Raw genomic sequence first — 15,385 nt, 5'->3', positions numbered from 1 at the left:
CTCACAAGTGAGATCAATCTCAGAGCCCAGCAAACCCATTAAGTGAAAGGGCGTGCAGGAGATGGTGGCTGGAACAAGACTGTGTCATTGTCCTTGTTGGGCGACACAACACTGAAACCTGCAAAACAATTCCACATGCAGCGGTTTTTTTCCCCCTTGTAGACACTCAATTTCAGCCCGTTTGCGCCATCACTTATCCCGTCAATTTGGCCTCCCAAGGTGACTTTTAGGCACAGATCTCCTGAGGAGGGTTGTTTAATAGCCTTCACCCCCCCCCCTTCAGATCCGCTCGGCTCTCCTCGACCAGTAACAGCGAATTCATTGTGTTAATATTTGCCTGTCCAATCATTCAAGTTTTAATACATTTTTTTTTTGGGGGGGGGGGGGTGGTCACATCTTATAAGATGTGTAGTTTTTGTAGGCCAACATCCTCGTTTCATGTTGCTGCCGTGATGCTTCATTGATGTTGGAAGAACACTGAGTTGACACTCAGTCAGGACACGCAGTTTATTGTCTATCACACCAGAAACAGGTCATTTTTAATTTGTCTAATCCAAATCTGTCCGTTTAATTAAGTAATGTAAAAATGCAATTAGAGTGATTGGAATTATTTGTGCAGGGCGACTGTGAATTATGAAAAAAAATGATTGTTGAGTTTGGAGGTTCTCAGAGGTTCTATTCAGTGTGCTCTGGGTTCTGCAGAAGATCCTTCCACCCCTGTAGTTTTGAAACTGATGGTGTATTTGTCATGTCTGGACCCTCACCCAGAGCACGCGGACCTCCGTCGAGTTTCATTCATTTTGTTAGAATTTAATGAAATTGTCCTGAGAAAAAAGTCTCTGTAGTCTTAAAAAAAAAGATCATATTGTCATCCACTGTCAGTCTGACCAGCGATGTCTTCATATACGGGTTACGTGTGCGTCAAGGAGAACTCACTCAAAGCAGTATGAGATAAAACAATGTTTCAGAACAGTAAAATGATTTCAACTGCAGTCAGATGCTAACTGCTTAGCACGTACTATACGATGCTGCATTCAGGACAACACGTAATGTGGGGAGGGGGGTGAGCTCAGAGCATAGATAATGAACTGCAATCAGAAATGATTGGTCTGAAACTCACATATTAGTTCAGAGCTGCGACTTCTCCAACTTCAGGTCACGTAGAGCTTGAGACGCGATGTATTGTAGCACACAGTTTGACCTTATAGTACTGCAATATGTGAATTCTGTTTATGTTTTTATTAAAATACTATGACTTAGATGCTGAAAAATATGTAAAAATCCGCTCAGCCAAGATGTCGTCTCACTTCTTGATGTGTCTTTAGAAAACTAACGTGCAGTGTGAACGCTATGATGGTGCAAGTTGGAAATCTCTGACTTCTGAGTTGTCTTGAACGCAGCATCAGACCAGGGGATTTTTGTTGATTGCAAGGAAGTATCCTCAAAGGATGCTACATCATCAAGCCCGTCTGTTCCAATATCCAGGCTGCAGTTTATGCCACAGGGACAGTATTCATGTACCCTTTCTACTTCTATGATTAACTCAAATTTTTTTCCCACCAAAATATTGATATTAACTTCATTTGTGTTTAAATAAGATATAATTTCCCCCCATGTTCCCTCTGGGAAATTGAGTTTCTATTAATTAGTGTTTGTTCTCTTTGTTCACACCTCCTTTACATGCAGTGATGTTTTGGATGAATCAGAAAGTGCAGTACACTTAGTCAGAGGAGAGATAATCCAGGCTGTTGTGTCACAGGTGTTTTGCCTTCTGTGATCATAACGTGATAGCACCAGTATCAAAATAAACTCTCTGATATGAAAGACATAGTCAGCCGTCCGGGGCTGCCTGGCTCACCACACACCAGGAACTGCTATCATCCAGCTAACGCGTCAGGTATTTATTAACGTCACATGAGTTTGTCTCAAGGTGATGTTCAGCTTCAGGACTTCGGGGTCGTTGTACTAAAACGCACCACCACAATACTGAAATACGAAAACCTCCACCAACTTTGACATCGGTCCGTTGAGACATCCTGAACATCTCGACCTCGGTGAATGACAGCGATGATTTCTCGTCAGAGTTGAGCCAAAGTCATTTTACTGGACCTGTCAAATATTCCACTACAAAAAGAAAAAAGAAGAATTTGCTTTTAATGATTCTGTTTGAATCGATGAGTTATCGTGAAATAACAGGAAAACAAGAAAACAGTAATGCTCATTGCGGCTATTGGCTTTAAACTCTATCTTTTTCAGTATGCACAATGTTCTGAACATAGAAATACTGAGAGACAGCATGGAGAAAATGTGTCTTTTTGCATCGATTCAGATGAGAATCTCTTTTGACCGTGAGAATTAGTTTAAGCAGATTTGTTTTGAGTTTAATTCATCACTGTGCTGTAGTTGTTATGTCACCCATATCTCTAAATATTCCATCAGTTAATCTCTTTTTTTTTACAAAAGGCAACTTTTTTTTTTGCATTTGTCCTCTGTGACCCATGCTACCCCTACACCACATTTCCTGAAAATCATCCTTGTAGTTTTTTTGTGTAATATCCTCTGAGACAAACAGATAATAGCACTGAAAACACAAGTGGAGGCAACAAATTTATAAAACTGTAGTTGTGCCTGCTGTTTTGCTTCAGCTTACAGATGAACGGTCTTCTTCCAGACACCGTTGAGCAATATGGTCTGAATTTTCTGCTCACTCATGCACAAGTGCATGTGGGAGGTATAAACCACAGCGTCTCCATCTATTTGTTTGTTTGTAGTCCCGTTCAGCGTAGGTTACTGACAGCCTAATGCATGCTTAGTAATTCACTTTTATATCTGGCAACTTAGGCAGCCACAGTCCTCTGCTGTGGGTGAGTGATTATCTGGACAAACGATCAAAAGCTTCCCGTCAGACAAGAAATTCAAAGTGTTCCTCTGCCTCCAGTCTGCTTCTAAGACTTGATTTGATCCAAATATGTGTGCTGTGGTTTAAAATAGTCACTTCAGGAAAACTCGAACTTGAGAAAACTTTGAGGCAGTTGCTCATAGTGTCGCGGTACTGTGCGATAATCATCAATTGACTGTCACAAAATACATTTTAGAGACAATGTTTGTCCAATTACTCCCCCCCCCCCCCCACACACACACACCTTCCCCATGACCCTCCCTTGAAACAATCACAGCCGTTAACAATCACAGCCGTTAATTTAGCGAACTCCTCCTAGCACTGGCTGCACAGTCTATGTAGCCTGGTACATTTTTTGCTATTATGGATTAGTCACAGAAATATGATGAAGCAATTTTTTTGTAATAAAAAAAAAAGACTTAAAGGCCTCAGCAAAACATGTGGAGCAGCTCCGTGATAATCCGTTATTAGAAGCTCTGGCACACAAACAGCAGTGATGGGCTATCGCAGAGAAACAGGCCGGGCCCAAAATACGAGCTTCTCTGCTGCGTCTTCTAAATGTACTGCTGTAACCTTGTGAAAGGCTAACACAAAGGGGCAGTAACTTCCTGTTGAGGGACGAGGGAGATATTTTCTCATTCGGACTGAAAGATGTCTTAAACAGGCTGCAGTAGGGAGCCGGCTGCTGTTCACTTGCTGCTGCGTGCATGTTTAACTGGTGACATGTGTTTGCGTGTGAGGCTAATCATCTTTTTGACACGCTTACAGTGATTGAGCCGTTCCCTAAGAATATGCTGATGATAGATATAGATTGTTTTGGTGTAATTTATGGGATTGTGTTCTTGTTGTTTTAATCCCGCAGGGTGAGATCCTCTCTGACTGGTGTGAAGAAAGGAGTTCAACATGATGTAAATGAGCTGAAATTATGAATTAGCCTTATTGTGTTTAATGTATCATGACAATTTGGAATGTTCCAAATAGAAATATACTTTTTTTTTTTTTACATTTTCCATGAATATCAATGTCTGCCCTCATATGTTTAGGTTGATCATGTCTTTGGCCTTGACTGAAATATCGTACGTGATTAACTTCCGTGATATAAATTGCAGGCTTTTTTTTCTTTTTTTTTTTTCTTTTTTCATTTTGCATCCAAAATATTACCAGTATTTTCACATAGCAGATAAATATTTCAACACCTACATGATGGACTAGCACAAGTTTGCAGACTCACAGTCCCGCAGGATTAATAACTTTGGCTTTGGAGTGAAATATTGCAGCAGCGGCAGCGGCATGCTAGTGGATGGATGGCTGTGAATTTTAGCACACACATTTAAGTCCATCCCAAGATGAATTGTAAGATTCTTCATGAGCTGAGTTTTGTGTCTTGTGTCATCATCAGGCCTGATACTCAGTTTACCCAACGCCCTGATTTATACTGTCTCCATCAACTTCAGCTGCACTGTGTATTGTGTCTTCAGCCTCACCAAGAGAACAAAGCTTGTAAAATTTTCATGTCTGTAAGCACAAGTGAACAAGAAATGTATATGAAAAGTTACTGAAAGTCTCGTTTACCGCCATTTTTGATCAGAAATGTTAAATGATGACGTCAAATACAATCGAAGTAATAGAATCCAACCAGAAAGGGTGAATGAGAGAGTGTTTGTTGTGGGTCATTTGCAGCACCTGCCCAGGTATTTAACCCCTCAACGGTTGTTTAGGGGGGGCTTTTGGGTCCTCCTGAAGTGACAGTCATGGGAGTCCAGCTGTGAACGGTGTCATAGACCACCCCTCCTCTTTGAAATCGCCCGTCTTCTTCGCGTGATAAGCGTTCACTTGCCTTTTCCAAAGATAAACGAGTCTTTCACCCCGAGGAGTTGGACCTTGTGTGCTTGGAGTGTGGCTGTTTTGCTCAGCTGATGTGTAGGTTCCAAACCAATATGCTGCTTAATAATCTACTTTAGGGATTTTTTTTAATGATAAATTGTGATGCCCTTAAGATAATCTGACCAGATACTCATCTGCCAGAAGGTTTTCTAATGGAGTGCCTCTTGGCTCAGCATTTTAATACCATCCAGCGTGTCAGAGCGAGGGAAGCTGTGAATTGTGCAGCAGGCTTTGTGATGTGAATGTGAAGTAGAGTCTAACGCAAATCACAGATATTTGGATGTACTTTTCCACATCCTTTTTAAACCGCGGTGATAAACTGGTAATGAATGAAGAAATATTTCATTCAGTGTTACAGTGGCACAGTCAGCTGTCAGAGGTTAGAGGAGCCGAATCTTTTCCTCCTCCGTCTAATTACTTCAGCCAAGGACGTTCTTTTTCCATTACCATGTCTGCTTGTCTAAGCGTCAAGTAGGGTTACACAAAAATGATCGGGTCAATTTTCATGAAACATGGTGGAAGAGTGAAGTATGAGCCAAAGGAAGAACCCACTTGGGATTTTCAGTCATTTCTCAGTTAAATATTACATGGATGCTTTTCTTATTTGCAATTCATTTTGATCAAACAAGGCAAAGATGTTCGATAGATTACAGCGCAACTCAACATTTACTCTGTTCAGATTTTTTTAGCCGCATTTGAGTGAAGCGACACATATTTACGAACACCATAAAGTCACCGATTTTTTTTTTTTTTTTTTTAAAAAGGGAGGAAAGGAATTATTTATCGAGCAGATGCAAAATAGACAAGCAGTCATTTTATTCCGTCAGGGCTTGTGAGACTTCAAGATTTAGTTAAGTTGCTTTCAGAGGTTTGGCAGAAAGAAATATAAGCACAGAAAGCAGAATTAAAATTGAAAATATTATTTGTGTTCATTTCAGAGGACAGTAAACAGGGAAATCTAATTTTAAGCATCGTTGGCGTTAACGTCTAATTCTACACAGGGTGATTTTAAGTTGTTTTATGAGTGTTTTTCGGAACAGAAAGAAACCACTGGCACCAGTATGCTGCGTGCCTGTCGTTCTGCCTTTCTAATGTCGCTGTGAGCATCGCTTGATAAGTAATAATGACAGTTCATCTATTTTTATTTTTTTGAGAAAGAGGCGGGCAGAAATGAGATTCTCTTCCACGAGTTCCTTTTCGGTCACGATACTGTACGATGTGTTTTAGTTGTGACTGGCTTTTCCTAATCGTCCTGGCGTCATCACAAGCGAAACCAGTTAAAAAAAAAAAAAGAAGAAGAAAAATGAAATAAAAGAGGTGAAATACAACTTGACGTGTTGCGGCACGAGCCGACCGTCTAAATTCAAAACATGGGTGAAAACAAATCTGGATGTTAACCTTAATCTGTAGTGGCTTGTGGTGCATAATTGAAGACGGCAGATAGAAGAAAGATACACAAAGCTTCTTTTCTTTCTGCAGAGCTGCATGAGCCAGCGAGATGTTTGCACAGCACAATAAAGGTCAGGCATGGACATCATTATTTAATCTTTACTGATACCTGCTGATATATTTTGTTCGGTGGGTGAATGTGAAAATATCATGTTTGACAATAAATCTGGTAACTGTGGCATTTGAGCTGATGGATAAAGGGCAGAAAATACAGTGAGAAGAGGATGGAAACTAGGAAGTGAGCAGGACGTGATTGAAAGAGGCAGGAGTAAAATTAGTAACACTGAAAAAATAATACTCGCAAACACACTGAGCGGTTTTTTAGAATTTTGTATCGATTCTTATGGAATCGGTGCCTCAAAAGTCATTGCTATGAATTTTCTCGTCTGTGCCTTGAACTGAATAAGAGGCGAGTTTGCGAGATTATATTTGAACATGTAAATAACCTCATTATGTGGTTTTCACACGGGTAAAAGAGAGCAGCCATAAATGAGAACCTCAAGTGCAACGCTGAAATGATTTCCATTATTATGTAAGATCTTTAAATGATGTTCTGGCTGAGAAAAGAAAAAAAAAATAAAATAAAAGGCATCGTCTGCGCGATTATAAACGCAGATTCCCCATCAGTGTCAGTGTCAAGATTTGAGTTCACAATTAAAAACATCAGTCATCATTTGAGAGCCGCAAATTGTCAGTCTCAGCCATTAAGTAGCAGATGTTTTAGCATGTTTAATAACATTAGCATTTAGGTCTAAAGATGAGCATCGCCGCTTTGCAAGAGGATTTATGAGGAGTGACAGCTGAAACGCAGCAGGCAAACTTCCTCCTCACCTACAATCCGTGCCTTCCAAACTTATCACACGCTAACAAATTAGGAAGCGGCTTAGAACCAAGAGGGAAGTCTAAGATCGTATTTGTTGGAATACTAACAACATCTCTAGTTTTCATTCCTTTGAAGGCAGCAATCCGTCAGGATTCATATTTACTTGAATATATTTAAATAATGCAGTAGCGTGACCTAATGCTATACACAAGCCAATTATTTCCCGCATTCACAACTGACTTGCAAATGTTTGAGGGGGTTTTTTTGTGTTATTTTTATGAATGTAGGATATTACGCTTGGAGGGGATTATTCCCCTCAAGACACCGGCATGTATCTGTTCTGGTTTTTTGAAACCTGAACAAAGATGCATCTCACATTCATGTTTCTCTCTTCCATCTGCTTTCTCTCTCTATTGTGTACGAACCTATATGTGCCGGCGGAGTCCATTTGATATTGTCTGCCTTTTCCAAAGCAGCAATTTAATTCAAGTTCATAAATGTTAGCCATCTACAACCTCAACAGAACACTGTAAAAAGGACGTTTAATAGCAGTCCATATAAATGGAAGCGAGAAAGAGCTTAAGGTTAGTTACTATGGCCTCCTATTGTATCCTTGTGCTGACAGATTAATCTGCTGGGCTCCTGTCAATCTTTTTTTTTCTTTTTCTTTTTTGCTATATAAATGTAATCCCCTGCTCTCAATATAGCACATGAGTCATACAGAGAAAACAGTGTAGAGTGAAAGGTTTGTTGAAAATGGATTAGCAGCTCTGGATGATAATGCAACTGGAAAATAAAATGTGCTCACCATTTTAATTGTATCATATATTCAGTCTTCCTGTGTCACAAGAAGCAAAATCTAAATAATACACCAGTGAACGGACTTCCATCACATTTGTTTCCAATTTAATTACAACTGAAACCAGAGGGCATTGCAATTCTTCAGCTGAACAATGGAAAAAAAGAAAAAAAAGGGGGGGGGTGTGTCATATTTTTTGCTACGTTAAAACAGACCTGCTCCAGAGTGTAACGTGTTCTATCAAGTGAGAATCAACCTCGCAGATTTTTTTTTTTTTTAACCCCGCTGACAGACAACATCATCTCCTTGGCGGAAGTCACAGCGTTTAGACAAATTTGAAATCATTTTCACTGCTAAGGAAACTTTTGGGCTCGACTTCATCACAGATTTTGAAATCTGCAGGAATTCAGATATTTATGTTTGAAACTTTGAAATAGTCAGAGGAGTGTTTGTGACTCTGCACAGGGTTGATATATTAATCATAACGCCATCCACATAACTCCCATCAAAATCTATCAGTGTCAAACCGCAGCGAATTTAAATTAATGTTCCTGTATTCCCAAATGGCAGCTGTTGTTTATGATTTTCTTCGTAATTACGGTGAGTTTAGAGGGGAGGTTTTCTATAAATTATGAGATGCTGAGTCGTAAACATGAGATATAGAAGTTATAAGTACTCTACAACAAATCCGGGAGTTTTAATTGCTTGATCAGTTCAGTTCGTGCTTCTGTATCATCTCATACAATTGTGATGGGGGCGCTGTTGCTCTGACCCCCGGGGAGAAGTCACGGCTGAGCTCAGTTTAGCGTCAACATGAGACTTATTTCTCCCATATTTAAATTCAGCTCCTGAGAAACGGCCTTTTACCGTCTCATCTTGATCCTAATTTAAGATCTAAAAATGCTCTTTGTTTCTCTCGCTCTCTCTGAACCGATCTTTATTTGCCTGAAATAATCAGCTTTGGAGATAACTATAAGATCCAAAAAGAAATGATTGGCTTTTAAATGAGCTGGGATGATGTCGTTAATATGCCTCAGTGATTAAATTCAACTCTCAACTCTCACAGAAGCTTCTGAAGAAACACAGAAAAAGAGCTTCAGAGTGAGAACAGATTTTCTTGTGTTTTGTTATCCTTTAACTGGACTGGATTTTTTTGGGGATGGGGGGATTGATTTGAGTTTTTTTTTTTTTTTTCCCTCCTAAAGGGAACTCTGAGAAACAGGTCATAGTTCAGTAATCTCCAAAGAAATGAAGACTTTTTTCCTGATGAGACAAAGAACAGACTATTGCGAGCAGCGACGTTTCCCTCTGAGCAAATTCAAGCTGTGATGTTTAACCATGAAACATTGATTCAAAGGGAAAATTACTTGACCATGACTGGAATAAGACGGAGGAGATACAGACAGAGAGAGAGAGAGAGAGAGAGAGCGAGAGAGATTAGTGGTCATGATTTTCCACATTACATACAGAAGAGGTCAGAGTTATAGAAGGATCATTACTGTGCTCTTCTGTTGAGCCTCTCTCTCCCTCTGATGACTCTCGGCGAGGCAGAAAGAACATAAACAGCAGCCTGAAGCAGTGGGAGGTTGCCAGTCAGGTAGAGAGCAACTTTCTCCCCTGTGTTTTCGTAGGTGACACACGTTCTTGTGCCGACTGCTTGCACCGTTCCCCCTCCGAGCAAGCACCGGTTTTAACTGCCTGTGCTCGTCTGCTCTCACCAGTAGGAGAAACTTTACTTTGATTACTTTCATTTATGTAAGACGCCAGAAGCGGCATCGCTAGTCATACATTAATGGAGTCAGACAATATTTGAGGCCTGTGGATGGAGTCGGAATACCAGAGAAGGGGAATAAAAGCAGACATTTTTTTTGAAAAACTGAAACTTGATTATTCTCATTGACAATGTCAGCTGTCCTAATGACTAATTTTGCAATATTCTTAATTTTGGTTGCTGAACGCTCAATTAAAGATGACATTCCGTGACAAATGTTCAAAGATTTTCCATTTCAAATGATACACACACATACAGGAGGCAACCTAATTCACAAGGATACAAAGCAGGGATGCCCATGTATGCTATTTTTTAATTATAATTGGCTATTCTAATGATTTCTGTAAATGTGCCAGTGCTAGCCAGCGGGCTAATGTCCAAATGTAGCGCTTTGGCAAGCTGTCTTCAAAACCATAAAAATCCTAAAATTTATAGAACACAAGCAACAAAAACACTCGCACAACACCACACATTTATCTGTGGAAACAACACAAAAGCAATATGGACCACGATCATCTTAGATACAGGCAGTATCAGTAGATGGAATGAACGTGATGTTAATTTTGCTAAAATGTTAAAAGAGAGAAGTCAGTCAGGCGTGTAGAGAGAGTGGATGAACACATCATAAAATACCTGCTCATTCATACCCCATCCATGCAAAGCTGGTGGCTGCACAACTAGCAAAGATTAGGGCATAAGTAATTATTTATGACTGGGAAAAGATCACCGCTTTTAAGTCACTGCTTCTCTAATCGATTAATTACTTGATGAAAACATTTCACCAAATGCAAAGAACATTAAAAAAAAAGAAGCATTTTTCCATCCAACAGCTAAAGAAGCTTATATTATATTCAGGAGTCTCAGCATTACCAGGAAGATTTTGGTATTTGTTACAGCAGATGCCAAGTGTTGGTGGTAATGCATGTGTTGGTAGGTCTTCAAATGAATTTATATCAAGCTAGAGGGCACTCAGGAAGGAGCTCCGCCAAGGTAATATGCCGCGATCAGAACTGGATCCGCTCTAGATCAATTCCTTCATCTAACTGATTGTTCCTCAATCCAAGTTCAACAGAATTTCATTAAAAAAAAAAAAAAAAAAATCCAGCCTCATCTTTTGGAGTTTTTCTACAAACGGACAAACCAATGCTGGTGATCGCCTCCTCGGAATGACAGCGCATGAAAACCTATTAAACACCTTGAATTCTCTGAACCGTAAGGATTTAAACAATTGTGCCGTGAAAAGGGATTAAAAAGACTTGAGTGATTTTTTGGGGGGAGGGGGGGGTACAGACGCGTCGCGGTGATTTCAGCCTCCACACATGGACGTTCACATGTACGAGGCCCTTGTTTTATAGTTATGTAAGGGCTGATTTTCTTCTCGGGAAATAAACATAGCATGGAACCAGCTGAGGTGGATGGATGCTGCAAGTGAGTTGGTGGTGTGATAATGGATGTCTGTTACAAGGAGGGAGATTCACTGGGTGCGAACACAGTGTTCTCTTGTACATCAGCAGCAACACATTTGACAACTGTGTGGAGACTGGTTATACAGAGCATGAGCTCCCAGTTTTATCCCTGTTTACCGTGTCTGCAGAGTATACACCTGGCTGTTGACTAACCCAGAGGAGTGGTATTTACTCACACAACACTGCATTTGTGTGTCTGTGGAGCAAACGTATGTGCGCGCGTCTTGTTGGGGATAATAGCTTGTGCATCTGCCTTTTTGTTATCGTAGTTTTGTGACCACAGTCACTCCGTTGCGCTGGTGTTTGGTGTTTGATGAGGCCAGTTGCTGGTAGATTCTGTGCAGCTGTCGTGCAGCGCTCGCGTCTGCTGTTTGTTCAGATGAGAGCTGTTGGTGTTATTTTGCAATATGACTGAAATGTGCTTTGTCTGGCGGGAGGATTGACAGGTACCATGTTTGATGAAAACCAACAGCAGCAGCAGCGTTGGAAGGCAGCTGTTTGTGAGCAAAAATATATACACACATTAAGAACTTAAATCCAACTATCACTTTGTACATTTGATCTCATGAATACAACGTTTATCCTCCTTTTAGGCTGACATAAAGCTTCATTTGATAATCTCGCAGTGTGTCATGACAAGTTGGAGCTTCAGTCTCAACATTTTATGCAACACTGAACAGATGGAAAACATTATTAGATTCTAAAAGAAGTTGTTGATGTGTGATTTGAGTCTATTTTTATGATTGAATTATGGATTTATTGCCTACTGCTGAAAGGCACATCCAATTTGCAGCTATTTAGTTCTGGAAAACAGCTTAATTTAACATCCTTTTTTTTTAATGTGATGTAACTTCGAGAGGAAGCTTAAGTGTGAGTCAGCACAGCAGAGGCATTGCTGCACTGATATACCTGAGCTAAAGTATATACTGCATTCATTTAGCTAATTAATCCACTAGTCGCAGCATTGCAAGGACTGCTGATGTGTTGTACGCCGTGGTGATCCAAATTCAAAAGTTAAACTGACAAACATGCGGGGGATTGAGAGAATCCTGATCGCTCCTCTTCTTCGATGTGTAAACGACACGACAACACCAAATATCATCCGATTTTTTTCTTCATTTTTTGGTTATTCTTTGGAAAAACTCGTGCTATGCAGGTTGTATATTCACACCATGATATTAGAAATAGGGTGTTGGACTTACATAGTAACTTTCCACCTAAACAACACTCAGTGCACTTTCATGTTGCCTCATCCACCATGCATGTCAGCAACCTGCTCACCAGGGGCAATGAGTGTCTCGCTCAAGGATGTTGACCCTCTGGAGACGGCCACTCTTCCTCCTGAGTCATGCCACCTCAAGTATGGAAAATGTCCCCTTAAAGCAGGACGGTGCGCCATCGCTGAGGATCAAGCAGTAGAACAGTGCAATGCAAGAGCAGTTCCAGGGAATTGGGTGTTATTACTTCAATTATAAAGTTGTTTTTTTCATTCTTCCTCGTCGTGATTGATCTCGTTACTGTGACTATTAATCTGGACATGTAGTATTAGTTAACACTAGCAGTCAGTGTAACGCTAACAACTAGTGTCGTTAGTGACGAGCAGCAGGCCAGGGTCTCATTCATCTTATTATCTTCTTCCTCAAAGAATTATGTCCTGCTGGTCTTTTATTATCTTCTGTGTCATGATTTCTGTGCTGAAAATTCTGAATTCCCTCTCGCACATGAAAGCAGCACCACAAGCTTGAGGGAGGTTGTTTTGTTTTTGTTTTTAACCTGTAGCTCAAGCAGAATACTTGGCTGTGTGCATGAGGAGAAGACACATCACTGTTGGAACAAAATACGGCTTACTCTTTCTTGAAATAAACCTTTTTTTTTTAATATTCTTAGAAACCTAAATGCATCAATGAGACAAACATCAGCCATTTGTTTTGATGAAATTCCGTAGTATATTTGAAGTGTAATGAAGTTACTGTACGCTCCTCTGTTGCAGAGTGAATATCTCCTCTATTGATATGTGAGGGGTGATTAATGTCACATTCTACGTCACTGCAAGCAAATGAATCACTGTGAAACGCAGCAATCTTGATAAGAGCCACTGAGAGAGAATCAATAAGAGCAAAGAAGAAAGAATATGTCTGGAGTATCTGATGAAAATGGCACTTTCTCTTCATCCATCAGTTTGGTTACTAATCAGCACAGCTCTCCAATTAGCAGCAAAATAACGAGCAAGCAGAACTGCAAGTCTCTCTCTCCCTCTCTCTCTCAAACACACACACACACACACACACACACACACACACACACACAGTTATCATATTATATTAACATCCTCCCATCTGTTTGGACTTTGAAATATCGTCTACTTTACTTGTTTATTTGTTACATACAATTAGACAAAAGAATGAAAGTCAGATGCACCTCCGTAGGTGAATGATCCGTCGCTGGCCACATGGATTAAAGTGACTTGAGGCCTAAAACTAATTATTACTCTAAGTATCTGAGCTAATGTACAAATTCATGTTCTCATTTTAATTACAGTACTGAACACTCCTCCTTCGAAAATATTCGTTTGTTTCAGTAATCAAAAATGTTGCAGTCAGTGAGAGAAAAGTCTGTCATCATTAATTAGGATTACTAGACATTAAATAGGACCATGACAATCGTCTGTGTGCATTTTTGCAAAGACTGCACCCCGTTTCTCGATGCCATGGATATGAACAATACGGGTCTGAAGATGTCCCTTGATCATGGGACCTGTTAAAGTAAATCCTGCCCCCAGCATTGGCAAGGATGAACAAACCTGAAGCCTCGAAACACAAGCAGAGGTATTGATCTCTGGTGTTGTTGATTTGTTCTTACATGAGGATCTCTTACCTTTGACCATTAAGCCATCTGTCAGCCAAAGATTAACCCTATCACAGGCATCAAATTGCCTATTGAAGTGTTTTTTGTGGAATATTTCTTTTGTATTCGCTGTCTCAATTGGCCGAAATGGAGAGGATCTCTCACTCTTTTGATGATGTTGTGCTCATATATTGCATTACCTACCTTTTCAAATAACTTTTCTGAGACCAAACTCACTTTTACTTTGGCTCTGACCAAGAAATTCTATGTTTCTTGATTATTTCTCTCATTTTGAGGTGATGTGATGGGGCCACAGATGTTATCTAAGATTGCCTCACAGCTACGTGATATATTTTTCTCTCCCATCTCACTCTTCCACCAAAGTCTGTCACTTGGAAGGTGCAGCTGAATGCTGCGACATGCACATACATTAGCAGCAGGTACTTGTGCAAGTGTTATAACAGCTTGAACTGTAGATTGACAGCCGTTGTCAGAGGAAGATGGTTGGTCTATTGATTCTCAGGTCACTAAGTAACGATGTGTGAAATCAATCAAGGACATGTAGACTTGCATGAAGAGAAAGAGAGGGGAGAACAGGCGTCTCTTCAGCACAAGCACAGCAAAGAGCATTGAGTATTTCAACCAGTATGAATATTACTTATTTCAAAATTATGCTATTGAATAATCTATAAAAAAAACCATACTCTTCATTCTCTTTCCCTCAGAGAAACTGCAGACCTAAATGTGTCACCACTTTCTGACAGCCAATGTCTGTGGTGCCTTTTGTTTTTCCAGATCTAGTACATCCCAGATCAAGTCATCCGCAGCTCTGTTTGCCGAAAAATATTCAGGTGGAAATAAGCACCTTGTGTGTCAGTGTGTTCAGATTTCTATTACTCACTAAAGTAGCACCTTGATCGATCATGCTGAGAGTGTTACATTTCACAGGGAACCAAAACCATGCACGACTTCCAAATGCCTCAAGACCAACAATCACCGTTCTTTGAGCCTTGGATCAGAATTTTAAGCTAATTTCACTGGTATTTACAAGAATTACAGGGTTAAAATGTGCAGACTGTCAGTCTATGACTGCTTCAAGAGGAGAGGAGAATATCTCCAGTCTGGATGTTGTTCCCTCAGGTGGAGCTGGAGAAAAGCTCTGAAGAAATGATTCTTGGCGCTGCTCTGCTTGCAAAAATGGTTGTTGTTTAAATTTGTGCTCCTTCTGACACATCTTTATTGTCACTTTGATGCTGAGTTGTCTTGGTTTGCTCTCACCTCAACAGATAACCAAGCAGCAGCTTCAGCAGACCAAGGACCGCTTCCAGGCCTTCCTCAATGGTGACACACAAATTGTGGCAGATGAAGCTTTCATCAATGCTGTGCAGAGCTACTATGAGGTACAACAAAGGCAGCACACTGTCAGTCAGAGGCATTTTGTTATTCCAGC

General features: G+C 40.3%; 1 protein-coding gene across 6 annotated transcripts in view; it reads left to right on the top strand.

Moving 5' to 3' along the window:
• The window catches only part of cadpsb (Ca2+-dependent activator protein for secretion b), a 62,428-nt gene that overhangs the window by 996 nt on the left and 46,047 nt on the right, over positions 1–15,385 (top strand). For all 6 annotated transcript variants that reach the window (XM_086199450.1, XM_086199451.1, XM_086199449.1 and 3 more), the window contains exon 2: positions 15,222–15,335. In XM_086199450.1, the coding sequence (XP_086055576.1) occupies positions 15,222–15,335 (114 nt within the window). The remainder of the gene's footprint in view (positions 1–15,221; positions 15,336–15,385) is intronic.

The sequence above is a fragment of the Aulostomus chinensis genome, chromosome 3 (assembly GCF_037954235.1).
Source record: "Aulostomus chinensis isolate RoL2024-O1b breed Wild chromosome 3, RoL_Achi_v1.0, whole genome shotgun sequence".
In the NCBI taxonomy this organism is placed as follows: domain Eukaryota; kingdom Metazoa; phylum Chordata; class Actinopteri; order Syngnathiformes; family Aulostomidae; genus Aulostomus; species Aulostomus chinensis.
This window is presented reverse-complemented; position numbering and strand designations above follow the sequence as displayed.